Source organism: Scyliorhinus canicula, chromosome 11 (assembly GCF_902713615.1).
Source record: "Scyliorhinus canicula chromosome 11, sScyCan1.1, whole genome shotgun sequence".
Lineage (NCBI taxonomy): Eukaryota > Metazoa > Chordata > Chondrichthyes > Carcharhiniformes > Scyliorhinidae > Scyliorhinus > Scyliorhinus canicula.
This window is the reverse complement of record NC_052156.1, coordinates 123,756,892-123,770,269: the sequence shown is the minus strand read 5'-3', so window position 1 is coordinate 123,770,269 and position 13,378 is coordinate 123,756,892. Positions and strand designations below refer to the sequence as shown.

General features: G+C 45.6%; 1 protein-coding gene across 1 annotated transcript in view; it reads right to left on the bottom strand.

The window, feature by feature from the left end:
- Positions 1-13,378, bottom strand: part of lamb1a (laminin, beta 1a) — a 122,989-nt gene that overhangs the window by 28,368 nt on the left and 81,243 nt on the right. Inside the window, exons 24-25 of the mRNA XM_038811283.1 lie at positions 5,110-5,479; positions 2,773-2,957 (exon numbers count right to left, since the gene is read on the bottom strand). Of these exons, the coding sequence (XP_038667211.1) occupies positions 2,773-2,957; positions 5,110-5,479 (555 nt within the window). The remainder of the gene's footprint in view (positions 1-2,772; positions 2,958-5,109; positions 5,480-13,378) is intronic.

The following is a 13,378-nucleotide window of genomic DNA, read 5'->3' as shown; positions in this document are numbered from 1 at the left end:
ATGCCCGTTCTCACCCTTCTGCACACCTCTTCGTCCGCCAACAGCCCTACATCCAGGCGCCACAACGGGCGTTGGTCCCGCGCCTCCCCCATGTCCACGTCCACCCAATGTGGTGCATGGTCCGATATCGCAATGGCCGAGTACTCCGTGTCCTGCACTCTCGGTATCAGCCCCCTGTTCAATACGAAAAAATCGATCCTAGAGTACACTCTGTGGACGTGGGAGAAAAAAGAATACTCCCTCGCCCTAGGCCTACCAAATCTCCATGGGTCTACCCCTCCCATCTGCTCCATGAACCCCCTTAACACCTCTGCCGCTGCCGGCCTCCTATTCGTCCTGGAACTCGATCTATCCAGCCCAGGGTCTAACACCGTATTAAAGTCCCCTCCCATGATCAGGCCCCCTGCCTCCAGTCCCGGGATGAGGCCCAGCAGGCGCCTCATAAAACCCGCGTCGTCCCAGTTCGGGGCATACACATTTACCAGTACCACATTCTCTCCCTGCAGCCTACCCCTCACCATCACGTACCTGCCCTCCTTGTCTGCCACCACCTCTGCCGCCACAAACGACACCCTCTTTCCCACCAAAATCGCCACCCCCCGGTTCTTGATATCCAAGCCTGAGTGGAACACCTGTCCCACCCACCCCCTTCTCAGGCGGACCTGATCTGCTACCCTCAAATGAGTCTCCTGCAGCATTGCTACATCAGCCTTCAGTCCCTTCAGGTGTGAGAAGACCCTTGATCTTTTGACCGGCCCATTCAGCCCCCTTACGTTCCATGTGATCAATCGGGTCGCAGAGCGACCCGTCCCTACTCCCTGTCAATTAGCCATGTCTTGTCCCTTGCTCGCCCCGGGTCATCCCTTCTTTTCTGACCCGCTTCCCATAGCGATGGCCCCCCCCCCCCCCCCCACCCCCACGGCTCTCCCCTTCTCGTCCCTGGTCTTTCCAGCAGCAACCCGTTGTCCCCCCCCAGCCCCCCCAGCCCCCCCCCCCCCCTGGCTAGGACCCCTCCTAGCCGCGATGTACCCCACATCGTACTCCCGAGAGTCAGCTGGTCTCCGCTGACCCGGCTGCTCCTGCCACATTCCGACTCCTCCCGGTTCACCCCATCTGCGCCCGTGAAAGATCCCCTTAAAACCCCCGAGAAAGACCCGCATAATCAACCCGCTCCCCCCCGTCCCGTCTCCCCAACTTAACGATATAAATACAAATACCCAATGGCAACTAAATACATAAATACTTAACTACATACTTAAATAACAAAATAATTAACTAACTATCAACTAACAGTGTGCCCAACCATCACCCTCCATCAAACAGTATAAATAACCGCAGATAACCATAACCCGAAACGAAAAAAAAAAAGAACAAAAAACCCCCCCAAGCACCCAAAGAAAAAGGGTAAGAGGGGTAAATAACTAAGGGAAATTGGAAACGGGAAAAAACACCCCATAAGAAGCCAACGACCCACAATAGAGATTTCAACAGTACAAATATACAGAAACACCCAACAACTCGAAACCTTCAAAATATTCAGAAAAGTCAACCGTTCGAGAAAAAACACCCCAAACAATCCACGAAACTGTTACCCAGTTCCGACCTGGCCTGAAAAAGAAAAGGGCCACTTGCTCAATCAAGAGTCCCCCGGCGGCTACGACCGCCGGTGCTCCCAGGTTTTAGTTCGTGTCCAACTTTTCCTCTTGTACAAAGGTCCAGGCCTCCTCTGGGGACTCGAAATAATGATGTTGGTCCTTGTAGGTGACCCACAAGCGCGCCGGTTGCAGCATTCCAAATTTGATCTTTTTCGCGTGTAGCACCGCCTTTGTCCGGTTGTACCGGGCCCGCCGCTTTGCCACCTCCGCACTCCAGTCCTGGTACACCCTTACCGTCGAGTTCTGCCACTTGCTGCTTTTCTCCCTTTTAGCCCACCTCAGGACTTTCTCTCGATCACTTAGCCGCTGGAACCGCACCAGCACCGCCCTCGGGGGCTCGTTTGCCCTAGGCCTCCTGGCCATGACCCGGTATGCCTCTTCCAATTCCAGGGGCGCCGGACCGGCCCCTTCCCCCATCAGGGAGCTCAACATCTCCGCCACATATCCCGGGAGATCCGACCCCTCCAGGCCTTCTTCCAGGCCCAGGATCCTCAAATTTTTCCTCCTCATCCGAGTGTCCAGCTCCTCGAAGCGGCTCTGCCACTTCATGTGGAGTGCCTCGTGCACCTCCACCTTTGCCCCGATGACTGTGGCCTCCTCCTCCCTCGCGGTCATCTCCTGCTGCAGATCTTTAATCGACGCCTCTTGGATCGCCTGGGCTCCCACCAACCTGGTGGCCGTCGCGTTCATGGACTCTAAGAGTTCCACTTTCATCTCCGTGAAAAAACGGAGGAGAGCGGCCTGCTGCTCCTCCGCCCATTTCTTCCACTCCTCCGATGCACCGCCGGCCGCCATTTTGATTTTCTTCCCCCGCTTTTTTTGGGGAGCTGCTGCCGTTTTTCTTGCCGCTCCACTCCGGGTACCGACCATAAAATCGGTCTAGTTCTCCTCAGGGGACCTTCCCCCACCGGGATTCGTTTTTTCAGCGCCGTTGGGGCCCTCCAATTGGCCCAAAAACACCTTTGTTGCAGGAGCTTCCAAATGTGCGGCTTAGCTAGTCATAGCCGCAACCGGAAGCCGTGGTACTTCATTTCTGGCACCTTCGAAGGGACCCGATGAGCTTGCAGATATCAATGTAACACCATTCCAATTTGAATTAACGTAATCAAATACTCACCATGGACATCGGAGTTCTTAATGTACTCCAACTGTTCTGCTAGCTCATTCACAACAGCTTTTAAACTCTCAGCATCACTCTGAAGGACATTTAGTTCTGCGTCAGTTACATTATTTCGGTCTGCTGTAGCTCCAAGATCGGATTCAATCACATTAACTTTATCCGTAAGGTCAATGACTTTCTTCCTGAAAACAAGAATTTTAAACCTTAATCCCATTTACTTAGGAGAGCTACAAACTCCAATATGGAGTTGTTTCAAAATCTTTTGAAGTCAGGAAGCATTGCCACATGCTGCAATACGAATTAACATTTGGCAAAATCGGGGGGGACATTTTGACCATTAGCATGTATGCAATCCGCAAGAAAAATATATTTTTCCTCCCTGTCCAAAAATAAACAATTCTATGAATACAATGAAACTAAGCTGATATCAATGTTGGAGACTGAGCAACACCTCCCAGCATGTTAGATTTTCCAGAATATTAAACAGAACCCTTTCAGAGTCCAAAGAGAGTTAACAACTCCCAGATGTTGCCAATTATTTTCCCCACAAGTAACAACATCAATATTGAAGTACAGAAATAAAGTATTGTGACATCTTGCATGCAAACCCTTACTCCCTGAAAAGACAATCAAGTTGATCCAATCTTCCACACCCCCCTGCCAAAGAATGACGTCTTCACTCGAGGCTTTAAGTAATGCTACATTCAGTTTATGCACACAAAATTGGCCTTCAAAATGGACAGAATCATACCACTATTGCGTTTGAGTGTATGGTCTGTGGAATTTTCCAATTCTTTTTGATAAAGTGGTCGCAGAAAGCAAATTGATACAAATAGACCAAAAATAATAAATAATAACCTGCATGTGCTCTGAGAACATACCCAAGTGATGGAGCAAGTGGGCAGAATGTGTGGGTGGAAGCTGAAGGAATTAATATGACAACCGATGCAAATAATCTAATATTTTTCCTTCAACCTTCATTGTCAAATGAATATAGATACAGAAAACACAGCTGAGAAATTCTGTTCATTTGGAAATGCTGGAGAAATGCACCAAATTTATTTTGAGTTGTCAAATCAAGCCAGAAATGTTAATAAAAGCATGAAAATTACTTTACACAGCTGCCTTGCAGATGGTTTCAATAACATTTCCCTACTGACCTGTCATGAGTAGAATAAACTTCCAACTTTTTCTGGTGAATCTCAACAAGATAAAGACCAACTTAATGAAATTTAATTTTAGTATACAGATGACTAAACAAGGACTAAGATTCTGTTCCCAATTTTTTTTAAATGTCTGGCTCAATAAACAAGTTTTGTTTCCAAAATCCTTTTGGACTTTTACCCTCGAGAACATGCAGTGATGGGCAAGAGTTCAACAACAGCATGATTTTAATTTTAGGGCATACAACGTCTCCAATTAAAAAAAAAAAATTCCAATTAAGGGGCAATTTAGCATGGGCAATCCACCTAACCTGCACGTATTTGGGTTGTCGGGGTGAGACCCATGCAGACGCGGGGGGAATGTGCAAACTCCACATGGACAATGACCCGGGGCCGGATCGAACCCGTGTCCTCGGCACCTTGAGGCAGCAGTGCTAACCACTGCACCACCGTGCCGCCCTCAATGTGTCCATTTTAAGAACTAAATCTAAATAAAATAAAAATGTACAGAGTAGACCTGTCATTGCAGTCAGGAACAGCTTTATACAAAAACTGAAATGAGGGGCGGCAAGGTGGCACAGTGGTTAGCACTGCTGCCTCACAGCACCAGGGACCCAGGTTCAGCCCTGGGCTTGGTCGACTGTGTGGAGTTTGCATTTTCTCCCCGTGTCTGTGTGGGTTTCCTGCAGGTGCTCGAGTTTCCTTCTGCAGTCCAAAGATGTGCAGGTTAGGTGGGGTTATGAGGATAGGGCAAGGGAGTGGGCCTAGGTAGGTGCTCATTCAAAGTGTCGTGGAGACTTGATGGGCTGAATGGCCTCCTTCTGCACTGTCAGGATGCTATGGTATGGTACAAGACAGTTTTTCAGTCTTTTCCCATCTATTTTACTTGCAAAGCAGCCTTTCTTGTGTCAAATACTCACTTTCATTTGCAGGGCACATTTGGCCAAATGAACATCATTCAGGCAGTGAATCAACGTCAATGACTGGTAGGATTTGCACAGGCCAATGTCCCAATCCATTCTAGTAGCCAGTCTGTTCCCCACTTAAATAACAAGCCTGATATGAAGTGCAACCAACAGCACTGAGCCTCTGTGTTAGCAGCAAAAAGCACTAAATGTTGGCAGATAGGAAGAGAGAGAGAAGTGATCAGTATGACGAAAATCGTACTTACTTGGCTTCTTCCAAAAGGTCCCCGATGCTGTCAAGTGGTTCAGTAGCAGGATTTTCAGCAAGTAGAGTTCGTATGTCATTGATTTTTTCCTGCACAGCATTAACAGTTTCTTGGTAAGGACCCACAATTCCACTGTCCTTGACTGAATCAGCCTGTGCTAAAAGTTGTTTGCTTCGGTTAGTCAGCTCTTCAATTTCTTTATCCCAGAGTTTGAAGCACGCATGGCACGGCTCACAACGAGGAAATGTACCAGAGTAGCCTCGGGCACACTTATCACAACGGTCACCAGCAACCCCTTCCCGACAGATGCAGTGGCCATTCGTTTGGTTACACTGGTGTGTCTCAATGCCGTATTCATTACAGTCACATTCTTGGGGGGAAAAAAGGAAAGTGCTGTTATGATTATATAAAAGGAAGATTATCTCAATGAAAGACACTGCGTTCCACAGCGGAGTTCCAATCTCGCAAAGGGGAGACTGACCCAGAACGTGAAACTGCTCCTTGCCCAGTTAGTTACACTGTCTCGTCAGTCTCCTGGTCATCCGGGCTGCCTACAGATATGCACCTAAATGGCTTCATTCTCATAACGTAAATAGTCCTGATGTCTCTTTGCATTGATGTTCAAGAGTGCGACCAGGAATCAGAACAACGTTTGCTCTGTAGACAGCAGTGTTGTTTGAAATTGGCACACCCAATGGACAGAAAGAATGAGCTCTTCATTTGGTGAGTAAGCAAAAATCAAAACCCCAGCACACCAAGACTGGCTGTAATACAAGAGGCACCTGCATCAGTTAATCCACGGGAGTCAGTCCAGCACGCATTGTGTAAGTACGGAAGCAATAGTAGCAGAGTAGGGCACAAAACTGCCCAATAAGTAACACTGTTGGATTACCCTGCTCCAAACTCGCTGCAAAGGTATTATAGGAAACAGATACTAGGACAATATATTTATATCAAGATTATAGGGTCTACAAAACATGGCCATATTTTTGAATTTTTGGATAGGAAATTGAAATTTGTTAAATCTGTGATAACCCACTTAAATTACTGAACTGAAAATAAAAGGGGCTGTTTTAGCACAGGGCTAAATCGCTGGCTTTGAAAGCAGACCAAGGCAGGCCATCCGCACAGTTCAATTCCCGTACCAGCCTCCCCGAACAGGCGCCGGAATGTGATGACTAGGGGCTTTTCACAGTAACTTCATTTGAAGCCTACTTGTGACAATAAGCGATTTTCATTTCATAAAACTCTTTAGGACCAGGCAGCCAATATTAAAATGGCCATAATATCTATCCCACATTTCTGTCCTACACAAAATATTGGAGTTTAAAAAAATTATTTTAAAGGTAAATTAAGAGCTAGCTTAAAATGGCAGTGTTTGGTTTCCTCCGGCTCCAATTTTAAACCAAGTCTGTGAAATGATTGGAGACACGTTGACCGTGAAGCCAACCAGTTACGGTCTCCATGCTTGGACTGGAATTTGTTATGGACTTTAGACAGAAATTAACATGTCTGCTTAAAAATTACGATAGTCTATCACAAATTTATTAAAAAATAAACAACTACAGGTAAAGGTTCCACTCCACTTCCAGCGAGTTTAGAAAAAAAAGTGTTCTCCCAGCCCGCAATTTTGCATCCATTTATGAAAAGTGCATCACAACAAGAACACCCAATTTTTCCTGGCCCACACCTGGAACAACTCGGTGGAAATTCTAAGCTCCCAACACCAATTAACTTCTGCAATTAATCTCAATATGCATGATTCTCTCAGCAAACGATAATACTCTGACTTCCCCCACTATTTACACACTTCAAACAATACAACTGTATCAGAAGATATAGGCATTTCATCCAACTTCATGATTATCAATTCAGCTGCCTAGTTGTTCACAGAAATCTGTATTCACACTAACTATACAATTTTTATTAAAATACATTCTTATTTTAATGTAATTTTGTTTTTCTGGCTAGGAGATAGATAAGCTGACACCATCCTACGTAAAGCCAGATTAAAAAAATTAAACTGCCAACTCATATTTCACGACGCCACAGAAAAATAAGTGGGATGGTTACCTGGTTTAAGTCTGTTTCTGTAGTATAGATTCACAAACTTATAAGGGGCAAGTTTAACATTAATGAAGGGGACAAAGGTAAAAGCTGCCGCAGGTATACCTGATGCTAGTGATTGGGGATGGGGGTGGGAAAGAGTACTGATGTTATTCTGATGAACAGCGAGTGGCAAACCAACCTATTAGGAAAGATAAGCAGCTCAAAATGAAATTCCATTGTCATACATAATGGATGGCATCCCCAAACATGACTCGTGTGACCCAGAATAAGAACAGGTTCATGAACCATAAAAGCTAATAAACAGTAGTTTCCTGTTAGGAATGGAGGCTTAGGAAAATCATATCTAAACCACGGCAGAATATATGCAATTATAGTGATCACTGTAATCAATGGTGTTTTTAAAGTTCAATTGTTACAAGATAACAAACCGTATATAGCATAACTATTCATTTAAATGTTTGGATAACAAAAATTGACAGGATAATGGAGGATAATGTGAAAGCAGTTGCACATTCCTTCAGGTCCTTTTACTCGAGCTTTAGATGAACATTACATTTGTAATGTAAATCCAGAGTCACTGCTTGCTCTGACTGGAGAGAAAAAGCCCTGTAAAATTGCCTTGAGATGATTGCCTCAAGTCACATAGATGGCAAATCCAAACTTTTTAACAAAAATTTAGAGTACATCAATTCATTTTTTCAATTAAGGGTCAATTTAGCGTGGCCAATCCAACTAGCCTGCACATCTTTGGATTGTGGGGGCGAAACCCATGCAAACACGGGGAGAATGTGCAAACTCCACACGGACAGTGACCCAGAGCCGGGATCAAACCTGGGACCTCGGCGCCGTGAGGCAGCAGGGCTAACCCACTGCGCCACCGTGCTGCCCGGCAAATCCAAACTGATGACAAATCTGATCTATTGGCTGGTTTTTAAACCCAATTGTCCTGATCTTAAATGCAGAAAGAGAACGGGTGTCTCCCCTCACCACTCTCTACCCAGGCTCCTCAGTCCCGCTTTCACAAACTGAGGTCGAGGGTGGAGGGGTGGGGAAGAGAGAAGAAATAGGGAGTCGACAAATCATGAACAACAGTTTGATTGCCAATTGTAACAGTTTACCAGCAATTAAACTTGCAGCTATTCTGCCTGGCAGAGGGTGCCATCATCCCAAAAGGGAACAAAGTCACCAAGCGAGCGCGTTTAGCCGCTTGTTTCCCGGCCCTCGCAGTGCCGAGAACCACATGGCTATTCAACACAACTTGCTTTGAATAAGGGGCCTGAATGCGGAACATGTGGCCGAGGCCGCACATAGCCCCGTTGTTTTTACAATGGGGAGCTCTGCTCACCGGAACTCCAAGTTGTAGCGAAAGATCGGGACGCCATTTTAAATCTGCGATCTCAGAGGCCCTGAAAAGAATCCCCAAAAGCAACATAGGAACAAAAGCAACATGGCCTCGAGGAAACTGATTTAGATGACCCAAACTCATTTCATAGATCTTCCAGTCCAAGTATTTAGGCGGAATCTGCGCCTACCCCTCCCAGATGTGGAAGTCCAGCATAACCCATTCACTTTTGTGGAATTAATGTAAGTTTATATATTAGCAAAACAGGAATATACAATGTTTACATTCCACACAGCACACATTACGTTGTATGATTTAACTTGTTGTATTGATTGTTTAAAAAAGTAATCTCTTGGGATCCTAGCCAACTTTGCTTTCTCAGCCAGTCTCAAACCAGCATAACAATCATGTTATTGCGGTTTGTGGAATCTTACTATATACAATTAGTTCCTGCATTGAGCTACATGACATCCGCACTTCCAGAAGCACAGCCCCTGGCCCGGGTTCGATTCCGACCACCGGTGATAGTCTGTGTGGAATTTGCACATTCTTCTCATGTCTACATGGGTTTCCTCCAGGTGCTCTGGTTTTCTCCCACAGTTGTGCAGGTTAGGTGGATTTCCCATGCTAAATTGCCCCTAGAAATGGTTATGGGGATAGGGTGGGGGACTGGGCCAAGGAAGGATTCTTTTTGAGAGCGTCGGTGCAGACACAATGGGCTGAATGGCCTCCTTCTGCACTGTAGGGATCCGCTGATTCTATGTAACTACCATGAGGCTCTGTCGCAACTCACACACATGAAGAACAACAAAGGCAATGCACCAACAAGGAAGCAATTCTCAATGAATGTCTCATTTACTCCACCTTTAACTCAAGTTCCCAGCAGTTGTCTTACCATTCCAATCTTCCTATATTTTTGTACATGCATTTGAAAAGAAACCTCTTTCTCTCCTGCAATGCCACACAGAGCAGTCCCACTGGATCACAATAGGTGGGAGGCCAGTTTCCTGGGGAACCTGCCATGGAACCGATCCAATGCACTATCCTTGATGTCAACTTACTGCACTGGTTTGGGTGTTTCCCTGCAGTGACAGCACATCCTGAGGTTAACAAATCATTGATTGGTTAGAGCTCAGATGGAGGCCTTTCACCCTGTCATGTCAATGCTTCCTCTCTACAAGAGCAGCCTGGCTTTACTCAAATCCTCACTTTTCCCCTCAGTCCCGATATTTTTCTCTCTTCAGGTCCAATATCGTTCCGATTTTGCCTCCACCACACACTCGGGCAGTACATTCTAGATCCTAGCCATTCACTGCACAGTAAGAAATTTAATGTTGCTGCTTTTGGTTCGTTTGCAAGTCATTTCAAATGTGTTTTCTGGTTCTTGTCTCTTCCATAATGGGGAGTTTCTTCACGTCTATACCCTTCCTGATTTTGAGCACTTCTATCAAATCTTCCCCAAGGAGAACCACCCCAGATTTTCCAGTCTATCCACATCATTGAAGTTCTTCATTCCTGGAACCACTTCTGTATCTCAAACTATTCTCTTACCTGAAAATGAAAATGAAAAATGAAAAACCTGACCCAAAAGAGGGTGCCTCAGCTGGGAACAGATGTATTGATCGAATCCTGAAAACAAGCCTCACCTGTCCCAGAATAGGTTGCATCAGGCCTGGGTCAGGGAACTCTGCCTAGCCCAGTTCAAAGCCCTTGACCATGGTGCCAGCTCCAACTCTGCCTTGAACTGACCTGCAGCCGTCTTGCTTTGGCCCAAAGCTGATCTGGCCAAATTCACTGGCCCTAGATCTTAGTGCATATTGCCCTATCGAGCCTGCATTAGCTTTAATCTAGAATCTGTGCCATGGTATGGTTCTTTTTAGCCTTGGTAGTTTATTCTTAGAAGTGCAGGTGACTCAGGATGACTATTACGGCACCATTAAGTGAATACAGATTAGATTTTCTGCTGCAGTTATGTTGACCCATTGTAAAATTGGTTACCACCTTTATTGTTGTGTTTACAGCTTTGAAGGGAGAATGTGGCAGACTCCTTGAAATTTTCCAATTGAGAACTCCTATGCTAGGTGACTACAAAACAGGATTGATATTCCTGGTTTTAAAACATACAAGCTAGCAACATTCTTGTCAAACATCATACAGAGCAATTTTCGTTCCCCTGTCTTCTCCACGTAAGCATGTAAAATTAAAGTGCATAGGATTTGGGGGCAATGTATTGAGATGAATAAAAACTGGTTGGCAGACAGGAAACAAAAAGGGTCTTTTTCTGAATGGCAGGTAGCGACTAGTGAGGTAACACAAGGATCGGTGCTGGGACCACAGCTATTCACAATATATATTGATTTAGACGAGAGGAGTAATCTCTAATCTTAGATGAGAGTATTATCTCCATATGTACAGGTGACACAAAGCTGGGTGGGTGGGAGAGTGAGCTGTGTGGAGGATGTGTGCGAATAATGTGATTTGACGTTGTGAATGGGCAGAATCATCGCAGATGCAGTATTATGTGGATAAATGTGAGGTTATCCACTTTGGTAGCAAAACACAGGATAGCAGATTATCTGACTGTCTATAGATTGAGAGAGGGGAATGTGCAACAAGACCTGGGTGTCCTCGGACACCAGTTGCTGAAGTATGCAAGTGCAGCAAGTGGTAAAGAAGGCAAATGGCACGTTGGCCTTCAGAGCAAGAGGATTAGAGTACAGGAGCAGGGATGTCCTGCTGCAGTTATACAGGGGCTTGGTGAGACCACAGTTGGAATAATGTGTGCAGTTTTGGTCTCCTCATCCGAGGAAGATGTACTTGCTATAGAGGGAGTACAGCAAAGGTTCACCAGACTGAAAAGTGGGACTGACATACAAGGAGAGATTGAGTCAGTTAATTTATCATAGAATTTACAGTGCAGAAGGAGGCCATTCGGCCCATCGAGTTTGCACCGGCTCTTGGAAAGAGCACCCTACCCAAGATCAACACCTCCACCCTATCCCCATAACCCAGTAACCCCACCCAACACTAAGGGCAATTTTGGGCACGAAGGGCAATTTTTCATGGCCAATCCACCTAACCTAGCATTATATTAACTGGAGTTCAGAAAGGGGTGGGGGATGTCTCATAGAAACCTGTAAAATTCTAACTGGACTAGACAGGGTAGATGCAGGAAGGATGTTCCCAATGGTGGGGGAGTCCAGAACCAGGGTTTGAGAATACGGGGTAGACATTTAGGACATAGATGCGAAGAAATTTCTTCACCCAGAGAGTGGGGAGCCTGTTGAATTCACTACCACAGAAAAAGTTGAGACCAAAACATTGTATTTTTTCAAGGAGTTAGATATAGCTCTTGCGGTGGAAGGATCAAAGGATTTGGGCGGAGGGGTGTTATTGAGTTGGATAATCTGCCATGATCATAATGAATAGTGGAGCAGACTCAAAGGGCCAAACGGCCTACTCATGCTCCTATCTACTATGTTTCTAAGTGACTCTGCACATTCTTCTATTTCAGACTAACATTCTAAATCCTTCACGAATGCCTCAATTGTGCCTCCCTTCACCATAATCTCTGGTACAGCATTCCAAATCTTAACCATCCATTGCTCGGAAACAGACCTCCCCACATTCCATTACTTATTTTGCCAACTACCTTGCACCTGGATCCCATCATTCTTTTTTTAAAATAAATTTGAGTACCTAATTAATTTTTTCCAATTAAGGGGCAATTTAGCGTGGCCAATCCGCCTAGCCTGAACATCTTTGGGTTGTGGGGGCGAAACCCACGCAAACACGGGGAGAATGTGCAAACTCCACACGGACAGTGACCCAAAGCTGGGATCGAACCTGGGACCTTGGCGCCGTGAGGCACAGGGCTAACCCACTGCGCCACCGTGCTGCCCAGATCCCTTCATTCTTGATGATTCCAACAGTGTGAATATCTTTTCCCCCTCTACTCTGTCCACAGAATCTCAATCTTACAGTACAGCAGGAGGCCATTTTGCCCATTGGGTCTCCACACACTGGCTCTCTGAAAGAGTATTCTGCCTAGGCCGACTGCCACGCCCTATATCTGCAACCTTGCACTTTCTTCCTTTACAGACTGGATTCCAATTCCCTTTGAATACCTCCTCAAACGTGCTTACACCACCTTCTCAGCAAATTTGTTAGACTCTGAAAAAAAACTTTCCTCACATCTCTTTACTCCTTTTGCCAATTATTTTGAATCCATGCCCCCTAGTTCTTGATGATCTCAAGTGGGAAGTTTCTCACTATTTACCCTGTCCATATCCCTCTTTGAATACCTTTAATCAAGTCTCCTCGCAACTGTATTTTCTCTGAGGAAAACATGCCCAACCTCTCCGATCTATTTTCCTAGCTGCAGTTCTTTATCCCCAGAATATTTTTTGTGAATCTCCTCTGTACTCTCTCCAATGCTTTCACCAGTTCCTCAAGAATTGCAGCCAGAACTCAATGCCCCGATTAATTCAAAACATTTTTTTAGAGTGCCCAATTCAATTTTTCCAATTAAGGGGCAATTTAGCATGGCCAATCCACCTACCCTGCACATCTTTGGGTTGTGGGGGTGAAACCCACGCAAACACAGGGAGAATGTGCAAACTCCACACGGACAGTGACCCAGAGCCAGGATCAAACCTGGGACCTCGGTGCCGTGAGGCAACAGGGCTAACCCACTGCGCCACCGTGCTACCCTAATGTCCCGATTAATAAAATTAATAAAAGTACCATATGCTTTATTAACTGCTCTCAACTACCCTGCCATCTTCAATGACATATGTACATTTACACAGAGGTCTCACTGTTCCTGGACCTCCTTTAGAGATTTTCCCTTTATTT